The sequence below is a fragment of the Perognathus longimembris genome, chromosome 26 (genome assembly GCF_023159225.1).
Source record: "Perognathus longimembris pacificus isolate PPM17 chromosome 26, ASM2315922v1, whole genome shotgun sequence".
NCBI classification, from domain to species: Eukaryota; Metazoa; Chordata; class Mammalia; order Rodentia; family Heteromyidae; genus Perognathus; species Perognathus longimembris.
Window position 1 is genome coordinate 3,694,655 of NC_063186.1, and position 21,873 is coordinate 3,716,527.

The following is a 21,873-nucleotide window of genomic DNA, read 5'->3' on the forward strand; positions in this document are numbered from 1 at the left end:
CAACATTATTTGTTCAAGTTCTGACCATTTCCCTGCAAATACCAATATTTTATCATTTCTAATCGCTATGTAGTATTCCATTGTGTATAGGTTACCACATTTTTTGGATCCATTCATCTGTAGAGGGGCATCCATCTGGGTTGTTTCCCTATTTTGGCTATTGTGAATTGTGCAGCGATAAACATGGATGTGCAGATGTCTTTTTGATATCCTGAGACCTGTTGTTCAGGAATGAAAATTTTTACAAAGCACATGGTATATACGTATATTCTTCAATATAACACTCCCTACTCCCCCCCCCTTTTTTTGTTGGCCAGTCTTGGGGCTTGAACTCAGGGCCTAGACACTGTCTCTGAGCTTCTTTTGCTCAAATCTAACGTTCTTATCACTTGAGCCACAGCACCACTTCTGGCTTTTTCTGTTTATGTGGTGCTGAGGAATCGAACCCAGGGCTTCATGCATGCTAGGCAAGCACTCCACCACTGAGCCACATCCCCAGTCCCACACTCCCTACTTCCTATAGTTAGATTTTTTGATTTTTTTTTTTTTTGGCCAGTCCTGGGCCTTGGACTCAGGGCCTGAGCACTGTCCCTGGCTTCCTTTGCTCAAGGCTAGCACTCTGCCACTTGAGCCACAGCGCCACTTCTGGCTTTTTCTGTTTATGTGGTGCTGAGGAATCGAACCCAGGGCCTCATGTACATGAGGCAAGCTCTCTTGCCACTAGGCCATATCCCCAGCCCCCTATAGTTACATTTGACCCTGTGTTTTTATTTCTAATTTAGAATTAGTAGTAGAAACAGAAATCTTAGGAATCATTCCTAGAGATAAATCTCCAGCAATACAAATAAAGTCACTGCATGAGTTTATTCATTCAATAACATTGTTTGTGATTGCAGTCTCTAAGTGCCTGTAAATAATAGTGGGTTGGCCCCAAAGTGGAAAGAATGAGGATCTCTGTGCTGATACAAAGTAACTGCCAGGATATTATTAAAGAAAAGAAGCAGGTGCTAAACAGTGCATATAATATGTTACTTTTGTGGTAAAAAGAAGAAAGGAAATAAGGAAATAGATGTGTATTTGCTCATTTGTAAAACCAAAGCAGGAAGCTGGTAAAACAGTGGAAGGAGTAGAGGAAAGATGAGGTAGCAGGGAAGGGACTGAGTGGGGGCTTTTCTAAGCAAGTCTCTGACATTTAGAACTACACTGAGGTTTTACTCAATCAAAGGTAAATATATAACTGCTATTAGGATAGAAAGAAAAGCCCCAGATAAAATAAGGATAAGTGAACATGACTGCATCTATCCTAGTACATAAAAGCACATGCACAGGGAGAGGAAAAACTAAATCAATTAGGGTTACAGAATTCTGTGTGTAAAACCCCAGGCTAAAATATAATGATATTCTGACATCAGAAGCTCTACTTTCTCATTGTCTATGAGTTAGTATCTCGTACTATTTATCACTTCAACCTTTTTTTTTTTTTTTTTGCCAGTCCTGGGGCTTGGACTCAGGGCCTGAGCACTGTCCCTGGCTTCTTTTTGCTCAAGGCTAGCACTCTGCCACTTGAGCCGCAGCGCCACTTCTGGCCGTTTTCTGTATATGTGGTGCTGGGGAATCGAACCCAGGGCCTCATGTATATGAGGCAAGCTCTCTTGCCACTAGGCCATATCCCCAGCCCCTCACTTCAACCTTTTAAACCTTTTTTTCACCTGTATTTTCCTGTACTACATATACACACAAACACACACACACACACTTTTTTTTTTTACAGTTTTACTCCTCTTAGATAACTGGAATACATTCCTAATATATTCATGGTTGGCTTTTTTTTCCCACATTTTTAAAAATGACTTATTTTGTTTTTCTTCTCAGTATTTGGGATTGAACTCAGGACTTTGCCCTTGCTAGACAAGCACCGTACTATTGAGCTATGCTCCCAGCCTTAAGACGATTTTCTTGTGTGTGCTGGTACTAGCACTTTAACTCAATACATCACACTCACAGCTGGTGCTCTGCCACTTGAACCACATCCCCCACTTCCAGCTTTGTTGCTGGTTAACAGGACATAAGAGTTTTGAGGGTTTGTCTACTTGTGCAGGCTCTGCACCAGGATTCTCAAATCTCAGCCTCCTAGGATTGCAGGTGTGAGCCACCAGTCCCTAGCTTGATCTTTTCAAATCACTATGTGCTTCATGTTAAGAAAAAGTAGAGCCAAGTGCCAGTGGCTCACACCTGTAATCCTAAGTAGGGGATTAGGGCTGCTTCTTCCTTCTTTCTTTCCTCCTCCTCCTCCTCCTCCTCCTCCTCCTCCTCCTCCTCCTCCTCCTCCTCCTCCTCCTCCTCCCTCTCCCTCCTCCCTCCTCCCTCCTCCTCCCATCTTTCCCTCTTCCTCCTTCTTCCTCCTCCTGCTCCTCCTTCTTCCTCCTGCTCCTCCTCCAAGCTGGTCTTAACACCAATCGTGCAGATGTGGGCAGCTTTGGCCTTGTTGCTCTTGGCCTTGAGAGCTTTGGCCCTAGACTCTTCTCTTGCTGTGAGGCGTCTTGGTAAAAAGGCCTCATGTTTTATGTCTGCTGGGAAAATTATATAGCCAGACTTCATCCATACTATATAGAGCCTACTAATTAAAAAGAAAATGACAATTCAATAAAAGCATTGGTCATAAGCTGAGGGCAAAGGAACACAGTTAATAAGTATAATAAAAGCTCTTTAACTCCATTGGATTGTCAACCTATATATTAATGTGGATAATTTCAAGCAATTAACTACTATGTAAGTAATAACATGTTAGTACAGTGCATTTAGATTAATACCTCTTATCGTCTTGTCTTTTCTTTCATAGTGTATCTTCTGTTCTGAAAGTCTTCCATGAAATCTACAGTTTCAAAAAATAAGTCATGTCATCTATTTTCTTTAAGGATTAAAATGGGGGCAATAATTTTGAGGTAAGTACCAATTTGTATTTTTAAATTTCTTACACTAAATTCAGGAGACTGTGAATATTGTCTAGATTGTGAGCCTTGTAGCTAGTCTCTGAATTGTGTGTGTGTGTGTGTGTGTGTGTGTGTGTGTGTGTGTGTGTGAAATCTTAGGTCTTGCTTTAAGGGAGACTGATATTTAGGGTTATTTAATGTAGAGTTAAGATTGAACCTTTTTTAAAAATTTATTTATTAATTGAACACAAATTTTTTGACAAGGTGTTATGCAAAAAGGGTACAGTTACATAGTAGGGCATTGTGTACATTTCTTGTGATATCTTACGCCCTGTTTTTCTATCCCTTCTCTAGGTCAGGTAGACATATATACAATATACAATGTATCAAGAACATATACAGTAGCCACGTGGCCACGCCCAAGAAAGTTTGCCTAGACCATATGTCAACAGTAGTCTTATATGAACATACATACATAGCTTTTGAGCTATTGTATTCCCCTGAGAGGTCAATTTTTGACCTTTATGTGTTGAGTAATTGTTTGGTTTTAGTTACATACTGTTGGGTTGCTGCCCCAAGGATTGAACCTTTTTTGAAGGAGAAAAGGAGGAGTGGCATCAAAAGCTTTTTGGAGAATGAATTGAAGACTGAAGAATCTTTAGGTTTCCTTTTTTTTTTTTTTGGCCAGTCCTGGGGCTTGAACTCGGCCTGAGCACTGTCCCTAGCTTCTTTTTGCTCAAGGCTAGCACTCTGCCACTTGAGCCACAGTACCACTTCTGGCCGTTTTCTGTATATGTGGTGCTGGGGAATTGAACCCAGGGCCTCATGTATACAAGGCAAGCACTCTTGCCACTAGGCCATATCCCCAGCTCCATCTTTAGGTTTCTTAAGGCAATCACATCACAGTATGAGGCCTGGGCCAGCCTTGCCCATGTGACCCTCCCGCCTGGCCCTCTTGAGGCTTGGCATTGCAGGCATGCGTCTCTGTGCCTGGCTAAGAAACTCCTGTTGGATTTGACAACTAGAAAGTCATTGACTTTAACAAGGGCCATTCTGGGGAGGATGTTATGGCTGAGTGGAGTAAAGAATGCAGAGGAAGTGGCCAGGCCTGGATAATTCATTTATTACGCCAATATGTAGGTCCTTTGGGCACAGTGACCACTTCCAGGGACACTGGAGTTAGTGAGAATGGATACTTAAATGTAATCAATGCCCAACTGTTTTCCTAATTCTCACACCCCTCCTTTTTTTTTTTTTTTTGCCAGTCCCAGGGCTTGAACTCAAGGCCTAGGCACTGTCCTTGAGCTTCTTTTGCTCAAGGCTAGCACTCTACCCCTTGAGCCACAGTGCTACTTCTGGGTTTTTCTGTGTGTGTGGTATGAGGAACCCAGGGCTTCATGCATGCTAGGCAAGCATTCTACCACTAAGCCACATCTCCAGCCCTTTAGTTGTTGTTTTTGTTTGTTTGTTTTAAATAGGGTCTCACACTTTTGCCCTGGCTGGTCTTTAATCAACATCCTCTAGTCGCTCCCTCTCTAGTCACTTGGATTATAAGCATGCATCACCACCTGGCTGCCCCACTGTTTTTCATTCCTATTTTTAATCTAAACCCCACTGGTTTGAACAATAAATAATGTTTCCCAGTTACTTCCTGTTAACTGGATAGACATTTTCCTGACAGGGATGATCTGGTTTGCTAGGTGTTTCAGCACTACCAAGTAGTATACGTTAAGTAAAAGAGAAGGATTCCTTACAGGTGTTTAAATATTAAAGAAAGTGATTAATCTCTTACCCTGAGGAGGCTGGAAAGTTGAATCAAAGATATGATCCAAGGGCTTAAAAGGGTTTAACTCTGGGCTGGGGATATGGCCTAGTGGCAAGAGTGCTTGCCTCGTATACATGAAGCCCTGGGTTCGATTCCCCAGCACCACATATATAGAAAACGGCCAGAAGTGGTGCTGTGGCTCAAGTGGCAGAGTGCTAGCCTTGAGCAAAAGGAAGCCAGGGACAGTGCTCAGGCCCTGAGTCCAAGGCCCAGGACTGGCCCCCCCAAAAAAAGGGTTTAACGTTTAACTCTTACATTAGAGCAGCAACCTTCAGAACCAAAACTAAAGGACTAAAGAGAGGGAATAAGTCATGGAACTTTTTATTGCCAGTCCTGGGGCTTGAACTCAGGGCCTGAGCACTGTCCCTGGCTTCTTTTTGCTCAAGGCTAGCACTCTGCCACTTGAGCCACAGCACCACTTTTTCTGCTTTTTCTGTGTATGTGGCACTGAGGAATTGAACCCAGGGCTTCATGCATGCTAGGCAAGCACTCTACCACTAGGCCACATTCCCAGCTCCAAGTCAAGGAACTTTTAGGCAGAGGAAGAAAATTAGAGTCTTTGTTATCCTACCCTTTAAGGTTAATAAATTAATTCTTTGTACCAGTTCTGGGGCTTGAACTCAGGAGGTGGGGGCTGTCCCTGAGCTTTTTCACTCAAGGTTAGTGCTCTACCACTTTGAGCCACAGCACCACTCCCGTTTTCTGGTGGTTCATTGGAGATAAGAGTCTCATGGACTTTCCTGCCCAGGCTGGCTTTGAACCGCGATCCTCAGATCTCAGCCTCCTGAGTGGCTGGGATGACAGGGGTGAGCCACCGGCGCCTGCCTGCCTCTGAACTTCTTTGCTCATGGCTGAGGCACTGCCATTTGAGCCACAGCTCCACTTCTCATCCTACCTTTTTTTGGCCAGTCCTGGGCTTGGACTCAGGGCCTGAGCACTGTCCCTGGCTTCTTTTTGCTCAAGGCTAGCACTCTGCCACTTGAGCCACAGTGCCACTTCTGGCCGTTTTCTGTATATGTGGTGCTGGGGAATTGAACCCAGGGCCTCATGTATACAAGGCAAGCACTCTTGTCACTAGGCCATATCCCCAGCCCCATCCTACCTTTTTTTTGTGTGATGTTGGGGATCCATCAAGTGCAGTGACCCACACATGACAGGTATACCCTGTACCTCTGAGTTACACCCTTAGCCTCCTTATCCTACTTTGTGTGTGCTGGTACTGAGACTTGAACTCATGGCCTTGTGATCTTGCTCTGCTTTCCTAATCATGGCTGGCACTCCACCATTTGAGCCATGGCCCTCATGTGGCATTTTGCTAGTTAATTGGAAATGGAGTCTCAGACTTTACTGCCTGAACTTTGAACATAGACCCTCAGATCTCAGCCTCCTGTGTAGTTAGGTGTGAGCAACTGGCCTTGGCCCATTCTACTTTAATAAAGTGGGGGTTGAAACTTTCAGACACATAGTTAATCAATAGCAATTTGGGATCAAGGGAGAAGATAACACCCAGGAAAAACACTGTAGGGTAATTACCAAATTCAGCAGTACTTACTGAACAGCTGCATTGTGCTGGCTGGGCACTCGTACAGACATGGTCAGTGTTCCCATGAAACTGATGGCTAGAACCAACAGGGAAATAACCAGCCTAGATTTGATGAAAGGAGGAAGAAAATAGGGCAGGTGGTAGAGAGTAACTGGCCAGCTAGAGGTAAGGTGTCAAAGACAAGAGGGACCCGGACCCCTTGCAAGTGAAGCTAAGTGCAAAGCTCAGGGCTGATAGGAACCGGATATGTTCTAAGTCTTGAAAGAATTCCCTCCTGCTGGATCTCAGCAGGTGGCTTAAGGACCAGAGTAGGTGAGAGAAGGCTGAAGAGGTAGGCAGGAGAGGGCACATAAGTCCCCATGGCCTGACCTGTCACGGAATGTATTAACGATGCCTGTGGTGGCAGGCTGAGTTCCTGGTTGACAGCTGGGGAAAGATACTCCCCATTTAGGAAAATGATGGTGGTGGTTGCAGCTGGTACAGAGAAGTTCTTGACGGTTTCACCTTCTATGCAATTAGGACAGGGTCAGTTTCTAGAAGGATCAGTAGTAACATTATCTCTTAGGTGCTTGGGGCACACACATGCTGAGCATGAGCCATGCACTGAGCTATACCCCAGCAAATATCTTCATTGTGCCTCCCGGCTAAAGGATCCGCTTTAATTTGAACATTTGCCTTCGGAGCTTCTTGCTGAGTTGTATAATCTTTATGAACGAACGAGTATGCCAGTGGTCAGTGGTATGGTTTAAACTTGCCTTCCAGATTTTGCCAGTTCCTTTTCCTCCAGTAGTTCTTCTTTGCCTCAGGGCTCTTTTCATTCATATGTATTGGATGTTTACGCAGTTAGAAATAATGTTCATAAAGATGATATTGTTGAGCGCCTACAGTTTCTGGCCCTCTGATAATGTGATGTGCTCTTTGCTTTTCCTGAGAAAATAACTGTGGTCAGATTGTCCTGTAGTCTGCCCTAGACAGTGAGGACATTGTGAAGGAAACCCGGCTGTCTGTATTGCATGACCTTTCCGATGGGGCCTGTTTGATGCTGTACACAGCTCACGTAGCCTTTTGACTGCCACATGATGGAGGAAGTGGTACGTAAAGATGCGGACACAGCAGCCTTGTTGTCCTGAAAAGAGTTTTCCAGTGTGAGAACATGTTAAGACAGTTACCGATGCTGTGAAATACAGCTTTGCTTATGTGGTAGGTTCCTTGTTTTATACGTAATACGTGCAGTATACTTTAGGTATAATTGTGTGGTAGGACAAGTAAAGTGTCCTGATCTAAGCTTCATACTCCAAACTTGTTTTTGTTTTGTTGTTGTTGTTTTTTTTTGTTTTTGTGGTGTGCTGGGGATTGCACTAGGGTCCCGTGCTTCCTTGGCGAGTGGGCCTCCTCTTAGCCACATGCCCAGTCCATCAAAACTCTCTCTCTCTCTCTCTAATGAAACACTGTTTCACTGTGTTCCCAAATGAGTCTCTAACATGGTCCCCCTGCCTTAGCCTCCTACCACACCTGGCTCCTGCCAAACACTTTGAGTGGCAAGGTGATAACACAAATGGGAGATCCTCCACCTGACATCGTGTGGTGGCTCGCAGGCCAGATGCAGGCCTACTCAAAGGGTGTGTAAAATTCTCTTTGGGCCATGGGCACAGAAGTGTATGCGAGATATAACTGAAGTTCGTGTCTAGACTTGAGTGCCATCCCAAAGATTCCTCATCACACGCAGGGGTTAAAAATCAGAAAAGGAGCACAGCAGTGGCTTCGAACTGCGATCCTCAGATCTCAGCCTCCTGAGTAGCGAGGATGACAGATGTGAGCCACTGGTGCCGGCACCATCATCATCATCATTGTTTGTTTGTTTTTTTCTAATCCTGGGGCTTGTTGCCTACTTTTGCTCAAGGCTAGCGCTCTACCACTTGAGCCACAGCACCACTTCCAGCTTTTCCTGTTTATGTGGCACTGAGGAATTGAACCCAGGGCTTCATGCATGCTAGGCAAGCACTCTACCGCTAAACCACATTCCCAGCCCGTCATCATTATTTTTAAGGCCAGTTCTAGAGCTTGAAGTCAGGGCCTGGGCATTGTCCCTGGGCTTCTTTTGCTCAAGGCTATAGCACTCTACCACTTGAGCCACAGCTCCACTTCCAACTATTTTTTTTTTTTTTGGTGGTTAAGGACATAAGAGTTTCATGGACTCTCCTGCCTGGTCTGGCTTTGAACCTGATTCTCAGATCTCAGCCTCCTGAGGCTCGAGCCACTTGTTCACTGCTTACTTCTGTTATGTTTTGAGTAAGTCTTGAGTTTATACCCAGGCTGGCCTGGACTTGAGCCTTTCTGTTTATGTTTTCAGGGAATCTAGGGTGACACATGTACCACCACACCCCAACTTTTATTGGTTGAGATGGGGTTTTGTGGAGTTGCATGATACTTGGGAGACAGAGGCCAGAGGATCTGGAATTCATGGCCAGCTTAGACTGTATAGCAAGACCCAGCTTCAGAAAACAAACAAATAAGATAACACCAAAACAAGTATAACTGCAAGGATTTCAGATCTTTTGGGATCCCGGATGTCATGACATGAGATGAATTGTTATCTTCCAAACTAACAGCTCTCTGCCCATTGTGCGTGGGCCCTATGCTGAGGCAGGGAGATGGTTTGATGACAGGGACATATGGTGCCGCCTCAGCTCGTCAACTGAGGACATGTGTCCATTTTCATTTGCTGTGACAAAATTACCTGAGTCTGGATGATGCTTAAAGAAAAACAGACAAATTTGCTCCTGGTTTTGGAGCCACCTGAAGGTCAAGACCAGACAGTTATGAGCCTGGCCTCCATTGAAGGCTCCTTGGTGTTGCCTCACAGCTGTTCACCTGGAAAATCTGAGGCCTGAGCACGGGCTGGGGGTCCCATGAAAACATGAGCCGTCCCTTCAAAGGCGGAATGCCCCATGGAACTGCTAGGCTTGACCTCTTCCACATCAGCCCACTGGGCATCAGACTTCTAGCACAGTAACTCTGGGCTTCTTCCCTTTTGGTCAAGGCCTAGAACTGCCCACCTCTCCTGGCTTACTGTGTCCTCTAGAAAGAAGACTTGGTAGTCAGGACCTGTCATCCTAGCTACTCAGGAGGCTGAGATCTGAGGATCGAGGTTCAATGCCAGCCCAGGTCTCCATTTAACCACTAGAAAACCAGAAGTAGTGCTCAAAGTGGTAGAGTGCTAGTCTTGAGCAAAAGAGCCTAGGGACAGTGCCTAGGCCTTGAGTTCAAGCCCCACGATTGACCAAAAAAACAAAAACAGACTTGATCCGGAGGACAGACACTTCTGCAGTGTTCTGAACACTGAGAGGCAGACATGAAAGCTGCTCACAGAAGCATTTTGTCATTCCTGGCTGGATGACTTGAGGAGGAGAACTGGTCCCCAAACAAAAGCTTTAAACTAGACAAGCAAGTAATAAATAGTTGTACAGAGCAAACCGAAATCCTTGTGCAGAGGAGTAATCCTGGAATGGGTGGGAAGAAATCCCAGCCTTTGTAGGATGCTCTTTTAATTTTTATGGGTTGTAACTTACTTTCGAAATGACAGTAGGCAGAAATAGCTGTGCTGTGCAGAGCCTGGAGTAGGGCTTTCTCTCCAGCTGTAAGCTATTTAAAATTCTCCTCGTGTTGCCGTTTGCCATCCAGATGGCTTTCTGGCACTGGCGCAGTTCCTAGATGTGACGTGAAGGCTGTTGGTTACTCACCGGCTCCTCCGCCGCACTGGTCCGCCGGGCCTTATGACTCACTGTCACAGCGGCTCTGCGCGGACGCACTGCAGTCACTCCGCATTGTGGCACTCGTAAACAAGAGCCCGGAGGAAACGAGAGGGGGAAGATGCTGGCATTCACAGCCACACACCTTATGCCCGAGCATCTCAGAGCATCCTCACCGGAGCAAGACACAGTGAGACTTGGGAGTCAGACACGCGTCTGGGCGGAGGCACCAAAGTGTGCCCGGAGTGGGGCAAGCCACAATTAATTGCTTTTGTATTTGCCACACTCCTGTGCATTGGCTCAAGTGGTCATCCTGGAAGTCAGGTTTTGGGGGGGGGGGTGGTTACCCCTGTCTACAGCATATCCATGGGGTCTCTACCTTGTCGACAGTGTCCCATTCCTCATCCTGGCCACTCTTCAGCTACCTCCTGGCTCTCTGCTCTAATCAAACTATGTGCTTTCCTACCAAGTAGACCTTGGCCATGTCTTCAGATGGCTAGACAAGGTCAGCATTGCCTACTCCATATTGGGAGTGAGGCTTCATCCCGTTAAGTTCTTCTTTTAATTTTAATTTTTGTTATTGTAAAGGTGATGTATGGGTTACAGTTCCCCACATCAGTTAAAGAGTACTTTTTTTGGACAATGTCACCCCTCCCCTCACCCAGTTTTTTTCCCTCCCATCCCCACCCACAAGTTGTATTTTCAGTATAGTGTCTAGTGTGTACCACTGCTGCATTTGTTTACCCCTTGTCCCTCCATTTCTGTGCCCCCTTACTCTCCCAAAGACTTTTTTTTCTGTGGTTAATTGGAAGCAAAGTATCATGAATGGCCAGTTTGGCTTCAAACCATGATCCTCACATCTCAGCCTCCTAAGTATGTAGGACTATAGGCATCAATCACTGGGACTTGCCTCTATTGATTATATTGAAATTCAAGGATTCAGTGTAGAACGTGGGCTCTCTCTCTCTCTCTCTCTCTCTCTCTCTCTCTCTCTCTCTCTCTCTCTCTCTCTCATACACACTTTTCTGTAAGACAATGTCTTGCTATGTGACCTGGGCTGAACTTTGGGCCTCAAGCCATCATCCTCTTGCCTCCACCTCCCAAACACCTGGTTTGTCATGTTTCTAAGATGTGGTCATTGGGTTTTTGCTCTGACCTCTAGGTCCCCGTGGTTATGAGTGTGCCTCAGCCCCATAATGCCTCCTGCTATGGCAGACATCCTTGACATCTGGGCGGTGGACTCACACATAGCGTCCGATGGCTCCATTCCCGTGGACTTCCTTCTGCCCACTGGGATTTACATCCAGCTGGAGGTACCTTGGGAAGCCACCATTTCTTCTATTAAGCAGGTATGTCCCTGGCTAGAATTTCTGGACTCTTACATCTATTCTCTACCTCACTTCTTTTTTTTTTTTTTTTTTTTTTTACCAGTCCTGGGGCTTGGACTCAGGGCCTGAGTGAGCACTGTCCCTGGCTTTCTTTTTGCCCAAGGCTAGCACTCTGCCACTTGAGCCACAGCACCTCTTCTGGCCGTTTTCAAGATATGTGGTGCTGGAGAATTGAACCCAGGGCTTCATGTATACCAGGCAAGCTCTCTTGCCACTAGGCCATATTCCGAGCCCTCTACATCACTTCTTTTTTTTTTGGCCAGTCCTGGGCCTTGGACTCAGGGCCTGAGCACTGTCCCTGGCTTCCTTTTTGCTCAAGGCTGGCACTCTGCCACTTGAGCCACAGCGCCACTTCTGGCTGTTTTCTGTATATGTGGTGCTGGGGAATCGAACCTAGGGCCTCATGTATATGAGGCAAGCTCTCTCGCCACTAGGCCATATCCCCAGCCCCTCTACATCACTTCTTTATGTAGATACTGGGAAGTCTGAGGGAAGTTCCACCTGTAAGTCACTACATTTCAAAGGTGTTTTTGGTCCATGTCCTGTTTCGTGGACACATCACCCAGGCTGATACTGTTGTCCACTTGTGGCTGGATTTTAGGTCACAAGTGATACCTGAATTAAGAACAATTGGCTTACATTAGCTTGTTTGAAATGTTTGTTCGACTTATTAAAGCTGTCACAGTTGAGTTAAAAATCTTTAAGTTGCTGTCTTTGAACTTGTACTGAATTCCTCTCATGATGTGTGTGATTGGTCCCGTTCCTCTTCATGCTGACTCTCAGGGAAGAATTTTCTACCAAAGACCAACATGCATATGAAATTGTTTTTCTAAGCTTTCTGTTTAATGTTTCTCTTCTTTTTTTCTTTTAATAGGGTCTTGCTGTGCATCTCAGGTTGGTCTGGAACTCAAAATATGGCCCAGACTCATTTTGAATTCCAGATCCTCTTACCCAGGCTTCTTTAGTACTGGAGATTTTTTCTTTCTTCTGTTTGTTTCTTTGTTTCCTGTTTTTGAAGACAGGGTCTGGTATAGCTGGCCTGAAAATGGATAGGCAGGTACTCTCATCACTGAGCCATGCCTCCAACCATTGTGTTTGCATGTTATTCTTATGGTAGGGCTTAGAATTCGCTTCACCAGGTCCTTAGTACTGAATGCTTGGTTTGCCCATTGGAGGTATGAGTTGTATACACAGTGCTACAGGGTGTTCTTGGACCCTTGAGCCAGGAATCCATTGTAGACAGTGTTGTTTCTCCTGCAGATGCTATGGAAGCAAGTTCACCATTACCCAATGTTCAACCTGCTCATGGAAATTGACTCCTATATGTTTGCATGTGTGAATCAAACTGCTGTTTACGAGGAGCTGGAAGATGAGACACGCAGGCTTTGTGATGTCAGGCCTTTTCTCCCAGTTCTCAAGTTAGTGACAAGAAGTTGTGACCCAGCAGAAAAATTGGACTCAAAAATTGGAGTCCTTATAGGAAAAGGTAATTGAAAAGTTCTTCGTTTGGATAATTGACATACCTGTTGTTAAATGTATAAGAGTTACTACTTTTCTAAGTGCATGCAGTCCATGGACCAGTGGTGTTTACAATTTGAGAATAAGGTAAGTGCAGAATAGAGAGTAAAGGTTCAGAAACTCCTCTAGCAATGCGACATTGCCACAGAATCCAAGAGCTTATGTCTGAAACATACAAACATACAGTAACCTGAAAAAGAGAGATAGTGAAGGATTAGAGGCAGGCTGGAAGAACTGAGAGGCGTGGATAGAGACAGAGTTTGGAAGCCGCGTGGAAGGTGGCGTAGATGTGACTTGTAATGGATAAAATAAGAGTTTTTGTTAGGTGCATGTGGTATCTGGTGTCCTTGTGTGTAATCTGTATTATCTGTACACAGAAAGAATGTGTACCAACTGTCATAGGCAAAGTGCTCTAGATGTTAGCGTCTCCCCCAATCACAGTCCAGAGCTAAGCTATCCAGAAAGATCATATTGTATCCACGAAATGTTGTCTCTGTGCTAGTGTGGCACATGCCTGTCATCCCACCTCAGATCTCTCTGCCTTCCCCCCCCCCCCCGCCCCCGAGGGTTTTGCTGTGTCGTTCAAGGTAACTTTGAACTTCTGGTCTTCTTCTTGCCTTAGCCTCTCTAGTGTTGGAATTACAGAGGTGTGCCACCATTCCCAGCTAAGATTTTGTTTTAAGAACATTTTTAGGTTCCCAGAAAAGTTGACGGGAAGGTACAGATGTCTTTAAGCCCCCTGCCCGCCTCCGTGCATGGCCCTCCTCTCCCAACACGCACAGTTTAATGACCTTTAAGTTAAATAACTTTGCAGGCTTATGTTTCTCAAATACCATTTGGAACAGCATTTAGAGTCTTAGCCTTTCTTGTATGTTTGAATTGTGACTTACTTGATTTGTAAAGAAAAGGTATATTTCTTTTTAGGTGGTTAAACTTTGTTACACTGGGCACTGGTGACTCATGCCTGTAATCCTAGCTACTCAGGAGGCTGAGGATTGCAGTTCAAAGTTAGCCTGTGCAGGAAAGTATGTGAGGCTCTTAAAAAAATTTTTTTGGTCATTTGTGGGGCTTGCACTCTGGGCCTGGGCGCTGTCCCTGAGCTCTTTAGCTCAAGGTTAGCGCTCTACCACTGGAGCCACAGAACCACTTCCAGTTTTCTGGTGGTTCATTGGAGATAAGAATCTCATGGTAGTGGGGCTGGGGATATAGCCTAGTGGCAAGAGTGCCTGCCTCGGATACACGAGGCCCTAGGTTCGATTCCCCAGCACCACATATACAGAAAAACGGCCAGAAGTGGCGCGGTGGCTCAGGTGGCGGAGTGCTAGCCTTGAGCGGGAAGAAGCCAGGGACAGTGCTCAGGCCCTGAGTCCAAGGCCCAGGACTGGCCAAAAAAAAAAAAAAAAAAAAAAAAAAAAAAAAAAAAAAAAAGAATCTCATGGTGGACTTTCATGCCCGGGCTGGCTTTGAACCAAGATCCTCAGATCTCAGCCTCCTGAGTAGCTAGGATGACAGGTGTGAGCCATCAGGCTCCTGGCATATGTGAGACTCTTATCTTCAATTAACCACCAGAAAATCAGAAGTAGTACCATGTCTCAAAGTGGTAGAATGCTAGCTTTGAATGGAAAAGCTCAGGGATAGCACCCAGGCCCTGAGTTCAAGGCTCATGACCACCACCACCACCACCAACCCCCCCCCCAAAAAAAAAAAAAGACATCAGAAAATATATTGTATATTACAAATTTTCATGGTTGTATGATGGGTACCCAGTCCACATTGCTTGAAAGGTTTTAAGTTTGGGCAGTTTAGAAGTCCAGCCTTGTGCTTGTTTGCTGTACAGGAGACTTAGTATTTATTGTGTCACCTGACTTCTTTTGTGATCTTCTCTTGTACTTTCTAATTTTGTCTGGCTGATGAAAAGCCAAACGCCTAAGTTCATTTTGGTTGAAGGTACTTTAATTTTCTTTTATGATTATCAGCATTTGAAATTGACACCTTTACGAAATATGTTTAGGTCTACACGAATTTGATGCTTTGAAGGATCCCGAAGTGAATGAATTTCGGAGAAAAATGCGCAAGTTCAGCGAGGAGAAGATTCAGTCTCTGGTAGGTTTGTCGTGGATTGACTGGCTGAAGCAGACATACCCACCAGAGCACGAGCCATCCGCCCTTGAAAACCTAGAAGACAAGCTCTATGGAGGAAAACTCATCGTGGCTGTGCACTTTGAAAACAGTCAGGTACCACCATGGTTTTGAAAGAAATACTTTGTACTTCGTCTCTGCTTTTCACCTGAATGTGGCTTTGTTCTGGGAAGTGTCTACACATTTTAGATTGAGATGGGAAGAATGTTTAGAATTATATAGAGCAGTCTAGAGTAATACCTATTGCCCATGATTTCTGGGTTAGAACAATGTTGTACAGTTCCACTATTCAATTGTTTTTTTTACCTTTTAAAGAGGTATTAAAAAAATCTCAATTGTGGGCTGGGGATATAGCCTAGTGGCAAGAGTGCCTGCCTCGGATACACGAGGCCCTAGGTTCGATTCCCCAGCACCACATACACAGAAAACGGCCAGAAGCGGCGCTGTGGCTCAAGTGGCAGAGTGCTAGCCTTGAGGGGAAGAAGCCAGGGACAGTGCTCAGGCCCTGAGTCCAAGGCCCAGGACTGGCCAAAAAAAAAAAAAAAAAAAAAAAAAAATCTCAATTGTAGAGATGTTTTTTATTTCTATTATTTATTTAAAAATTTTATTATGAAGGTGATGTACAGAGGAAGTACAATTAAACAAGTCAGGTAATGAGTACATTTTCTGTTTTTCTTTTGCCAATCCTGGGGTTTGAACTCAGAGCCTGGGTACTATCCCTGAGCTTCTTTTGCTCAAGGCTAGCGTTCTGCCGCTTGAGTCACAGCACCACTTCTGGCTTTTTCTGTTTATGTGGTACTGAGGAATCGAACCCAGGGCTTTATGTATGCAAGGCAAGCACTCTGCCACTAAGCCACATTCCCAGCCTATGAATACATTGATTTTTGGACACTGTTACCCCTTCCCTTGCTTTCTCGAAGTAGATATTTTAAAGAAGAAAGGCCTGAGCTGGTGGTGGTGGCTCACTCCTGTAATCCTAGCTACTCAGGAGGCTGAGAGCTGAGGATCATTGTTCCAATCCAGCCCAGACAGAAAAGTCCCTGTGAGACTCACATCTCCAATTAACCACTCAAAAACTAGAAGTGGTGCTGTTGCTCAAGTGGTAGGTACAAAGAGGCTCAGGGACAGCACCCAGCCCTGAGTTCAAGCCCCATAACCTCGAAAAAGAAGAAGAAGAAAGGCTTAGTTAATTTGTCTCCGTTTCCCATATTCTTACATTAGCTTTCTGTAAGAATGAGATTGAATGTTGATTGGAATCTGACATTGTAATAGAGTGTGTACAGCAACCCATAGTGATTGCTCACAGTTACACAGCTAGATTGTCCGACTCTTTTTGCTGGACTGAGACTAAAGGAGGGATTCGTGGGTGTTGGAATTTTCTGGGATAACCTGTAACAGTGACCATTTGTAATAGTAGGTGTTCTATGTAAAAGCATTCTTGAGGTCCATCCTGTAATATTTTTGTAGTTTGTTTAGACAACATTTAAGAAGCATTTTTTTTTTGGCCAGTCCTGGGCCTTGGACTCAGGGCCTGAGCACTGTCCCTGGCTTCTTCCCGCTCAAGGCTAGCACTCTGCCACTTGAGCCACAGCACCGCTTCTGGCCGTGTTCTGTATATGTGGTGCTGGGGAATCGAACCTAGGGCCTCGTGTATCCGAGGCAGGCACTCTTGCCACTAGGCTATATCCCCAGCCCTAAGAAGCATTTCTTAGAGTAGCTGAGAAAAAGGATCCTGCCTTCTGGCATTTTCCCTTCTCGTATAGAGGAAATGCATTTGTTATCATCTCTTTAATTATAATGTGACTGAAGTTTCATTTGAATGAAGACTTTAAGTATCCTTTCAGTACTATTTAGAGACTTCTGCAAGGGCCAGAGAGGTAGAATCAGGACATTACTGCTGAAGAGTGATTAACACTCAATGTGGAAACACTGGCTCAGTGTAATTTGCCTTTCTGGGTCAATCTGACTTTCATTATAGATAGGTTAAGCCTCTCCGGGGATATACAAAGTTTAATATAATCATCATCATAGTAAAGTACATGTGAAAGGAAGTGTTGAACATAGGGGAGAGATGACAAGGGCTGAGTCTTCCTGGATTCCAAGCAGCCGTGGAGTTTGGAGAGCATGCGGTCACACTCCGTGTAATTCTTTCCATGGTCCCTGCTGGCGTGAGGCTCTGCCTCTGAAGGACGGTGTTCTCACTGTGCAGGCATGTGGTTGAAACATTTTAGATTCTGCCTTGTCCTCCCTGACTTGTGCCCATCACTGTCATGTCCGTGTCATCTTCCACATGCTGGAGACTCAGCGGGTGTTTCCCATCCTGGTCTCCTGTGTGAGATGCTAACCACACCCCGATGAGTTAAAACCATGAGCTCCTAGACTTCTGGGTGATATATTAAGCCAATTGTTAAACTCACTATTGTTTTGAGAAGTCACATAGAAGTTTTAGATTTATTTAGCCAAGTAAGATAAACCCAGAATTGTCATTTATTACTTGTGGTCTTTCATAAGTAATGCCTGCCACCAAAAATGCAACATTGCAAAAATGCATGTGACATTGTCAAAATAAAGGCACTTGGCTGCCCCCTCCACCTTGGTGCATTCTGGTCCCCCCTCTTTCCTTCTTCTTGCTTCTCATTGGCCTCTTCACTGTCTACTTACTGCTGAGAAGCAGCACCCAGAGAGCATTAAACCAAAAATAAAGTGCAATGTAACAAGTTGCTCCTTTGGTTTAAAAACATGGGGTTATAGGAATGCTAGTGAGCCACTGTTCTGAAGGCTGTGTGGATGTTGTGTAGTCAGGAGAGCCAGCCTCCACATGGCATAGAGAAACTCAGTGGATAGAATTGCAAACCTTAGGCACACTCGTACATATTACTATATTCTAATTTCAGTGGTGGTTTCCAGCACAGGTATAAAATTCAGCTTCTGTTTCATACCTTTTCTGTTTGTAGGATGTATTCAGCTTTCAAGTATCCCCTAATATGACGCCTATCAAAGTTAATGAATTGGCCATCCAGAAACGCCTGACTATTCATGGAAAGGAAGATGAAGCTAATCCCTCTGACTATGTATTGCAAGTCAGTGGGAGAGTAGAGTATGTATTTGGAGACCACCCGCTAATTCAGTTCCAGGTATGTATGGAAACTTTAATTCCTGATTTAAGAAAAAGCATGCCTACAGAAAATCCATACAGAACTCAGTAAACTCCATAACCCCACCCCTAAAACAACTTGAGGCAAGGATAGCCATTAGCCTTTTGCCTGTAGCCAACGCTGGGAATATTCACCTAGAACTCTTACTACTAATGGGCCACCTCAGGAATCCTAGGACAGTGTGCTTGCCACGTGTGAACCACGCTCACCTTTCTGGCTGATGGGCTGAAGTATGACCTTGACATCAGACTAGTAGATTTAAGTCCAGGTCTTGCAGATCCTGGGTATGTGATTTAACCCTTCTGAGTTACGAATAGTTAAGCTGTTAATGAGCAACCATTTCTCTCCTAGACAGTCGTGAAGATTAACACTGACATGTAAAATTTCAATTGTTAGGTACTTGAGTGTTCAATACACGGTAGCTATTTTTTATGTGTTTGCTTGTTTTTGTGGTGCTGGGGATGGAACTAGGTGGCCCTGTACATACTAGGCAAGAGCTACATCACTGAGCTAGGTCTCCAGCCTCAGATTTTTTTTTTGATCCAGGCTGACATCCAGCTGGTGACCCTCCTGCTTCCTAGGTGTTAGAATTTCAGGCATATGTCACGATGCTTATACTGTGCGGTAATTATAAACGATCATAGCTCTTGATGTGAGTTATTTAAGATATGCCTTTGCAGGGCTTTTGGTATGGTGCTGTTCAAATTTGTTTTATTCTTTTGATTTCTGAAAGTCCATACCTCCTTCTTTCTTGCCACTATAGTATATCCGGAACTGTGTAATGAACAGATCCCTGCCCCATTTTATACTTGTGGAATGCTGCAAGATCAAGAAAATGTATGAGCAGGAAATGATCGCAATAGAGGCTGCTGTAAACCGACACTCGTCTAACCTTCCTCTTCCTTTACCACCGAAGAAAACACGAATGGTGTCTGTAAGTTTCACGTGGGAGCCTTCCCTAACCCCGAAGCCATGTGACTTGCTGGGAAATGCTAAGCCTCACACACACACTTCCTTTGCTTACTTAAAAAAAAAAAATTAAAAAACTGAAAAGTAAACTAGGACCTTGGTAGGCAAGTACTATAGCACTTGAACCATATCCCCAGCCCTTCTTGTTACCTATTTGAGACAAGTTCAGGCTGGCCTTGAGTCTCTTATCTTCTTGCTTCAGCCTTCAGTGCTGAGATTACAGGTATGTACTGCATCTGGCTCAAATTAGTGTTTTTGATACAATTTGCCTGAAATTCTTTCACTATTATGTGTGTATCAAAGGCACTGTTTTTTTTTTCCAGAATATACTTGTATAAAGTAGATATTGTTTTTCATTCTATAAAGTTAATATTTTCCCAGTGACTCAATCTTCATATGCTTAACTTCTCTTTGATAATATTACTATATTAGTTTAAATGGTCAATTTATGGAAAGTTTTTAGTCCATTGGTCAATATTTCTTTTTAGTGGTAGCAGTGGTAGAATGTTGCCCGTGTTTTGTTTTACCACCCAAACCAAGTGATAGTGGTTATAGTGCGTCATTTATTAGTACTGTTGTTGTTATTGTTTTGTCTTGGCAGTTACTCCTCACCTGGTTAGTCAGACCTGGTGCTGTGCCTGTAATGGTGTGCTCAGCAATGCTGTGTTTACTCCCTCTTTTGCCGCTTGTGGGGCAGAACCTGTCTTCATGTTTGTGATACAGTGACAGACAGCTTGTGGCTGGGGCAGAATGCTCATTGCTCTCACTAAGTTATCTCTGCACTTTACTCTTTTACAGCACGTTTGGGACAATAACAGCCCTTTCCAAGTTGTCTTGGTGAAGGGAAACAAGCTGAACACAGAAGAAACTGTAAAAGTGAGTATTTTCAGACATGGACTTTTGCCTCTGCTCTGTTATTTGAAGAACTCCCTCAGAGGCTCAGTCAGATTTGTGATGATTCAGTTTTACACATTTCCATCCATTACATGGGATGGAACATGGCTTCTTGTCCTAAAATTATTGAGGTTTTTTTTGCCAGTCCTGGGGCTTGGACTCAGGACCTGAGCACTGTCCCTGGCTTCTTTTTGCTCAAGACTAGCACTCTGCCACCTGAGCCACAGCGCCACTTCTGGCTTTTTCTATGTATGTGGGCTGAGGAATCGAATCCAGAGATTCATGCATGCTAGGCAAGCACTCTATCGCTAAGCCACATTCACAGCCGGAGTATTTTTGGTTTGAAGTAGTCTTTACCTACTGGAAAGATTCCTCCTTTCCCCAGCATGCATCATATAGAGAAGCCTGCTTTGAGATCAGGAATTTGGCAAGTGAAATTTAAACCCCAACTAGAGGTCACAAGTTTCTGTGCAAGCTTCCCCTCTTCTCAGCCTCGCCCCAAGCTGTGCTCAGCCTCCACTTTTAGCTCTTTATTTTCCCTGAACTTGCTGAGCACGGAGGAAAATAGATGACTGCATTCTAGACCACAAGTGGATAACACGTGGGCCTTTATTGCACAACTCTATACAATTAGCTAAAGACCTGATGAGACACTTTGCCTGAGTGGCAAGCATTCATTTTTCCTTATTTTGCTGGACAGGAAATTAAGAAAATAGCTTTGTGATCTTAGAAAGTGATTCAGTTAGTTTGAGATGTTGGTATGAGGATATATTCAAGAAAACCTTGGCAAAAATTAGAAGTCACTTGATTTTTGTCTTCCCTCTTGCTATGTTTCCCAAGCTGGCCTGGAACTCCTGGCTCAGCCTTCTGAATGCTGGTATTACAGATGTGTTCATGACACCCAATTTAGCCACTTGCTTTGGTACAGAGACATTAACAATTCTGTAGGGGAATGGAAAGGTTACCAGAGCTGAGAAGCATGGAATGGAGGAAAGTAGGCCAAAGGGCACAAAGATAGTTATCTTGGATGAACAATCCCAGAGATCTAAGGTACAACATGATAACTGTAGTTAATAATATTGTGTGCATACTAGAAATTGGCTAAGAGTAGATTTTAGGTACTCTTACCAGAAAAACAGGGGTGGGGAAGGAAAATTATATGTGATGGTAGGTACATTAATTTACTTGAGTATAGTAATCTGTATGTAGATGTATATATTAAAGCATGTAGTACACTTTAAATGTGTATAACTTAATCTTGGAGTTAGCTGTCATTAAGGTGAGGGTTTGGTCTTCTCACCTAGATATACCCCCCCCTTCCTTCTATCACCCCATGGCCTCCCCCATATTAGGCAAGCACTCTAACTTATGAGTTGTGCCCCTAGCTCTTTTGTTTGTATTTGTGTTTCTGAGATAGGGTCTCATTAACTTTTGCCTGGGTTAGCCTCGAACTTAATTCTTCTTGTCTCTGCCTCCTGCGTGCAGGATTGTAGGTATGCCCACCTATGTCCAGCCTTACATGTTTGTTTTTGTGTGTGTGTGTGTTCATTGTCTATTTTAGGGATGATTTAAAAAGTCTTCCCTTCCTCTTATTTTCTGAACAAGCTTATGTAAAGTTTTTCCTCCTTAAATATTTGAAATAATTTGTTCAAACCATCTGAAGACTTTTAATTAGAAATGTATTTTCCCTAGTGGACATATACACATATATATTTAAACTTTTTCTGTCTCTTATGTGGGGAGAATTTGTTTTCCCTTACTAA

The 21,873-nt window shown here is 44.2% G+C and overlaps 1 protein-coding gene across 1 annotated transcript in view; it reads left to right on the forward strand.

Moving 5' to 3' along the window:
* Pik3cb (phosphatidylinositol-4,5-bisphosphate 3-kinase catalytic subunit beta) overlaps window positions 1–21,873 on the forward strand; it is a 64,111-nt gene that overhangs the window by 13,016 nt on the left and 29,222 nt on the right. Inside the window, exons 2-8 of the mRNA XM_048334508.1 lie at window positions 2,840–2,942; window positions 11,210–11,396; window positions 12,696–12,921; window positions 14,965–15,188; window positions 18,047–18,226; window positions 19,011–19,181; window positions 20,015–20,092. Coding sequence (XP_048190465.1) covers window positions 11,244–11,396; window positions 12,696–12,921; window positions 14,965–15,188; window positions 18,047–18,226; window positions 19,011–19,181; window positions 20,015–20,092 — 1,032 coding nt within the window. The 5' untranslated portion in view covers window positions 2,840–2,942; window positions 11,210–11,243. The remainder of the gene's footprint in view (window positions 1–2,839; window positions 2,943–11,209; window positions 11,397–12,695; window positions 12,922–14,964; window positions 15,189–18,046; window positions 18,227–19,010; window positions 19,182–20,014; window positions 20,093–21,873) is intronic.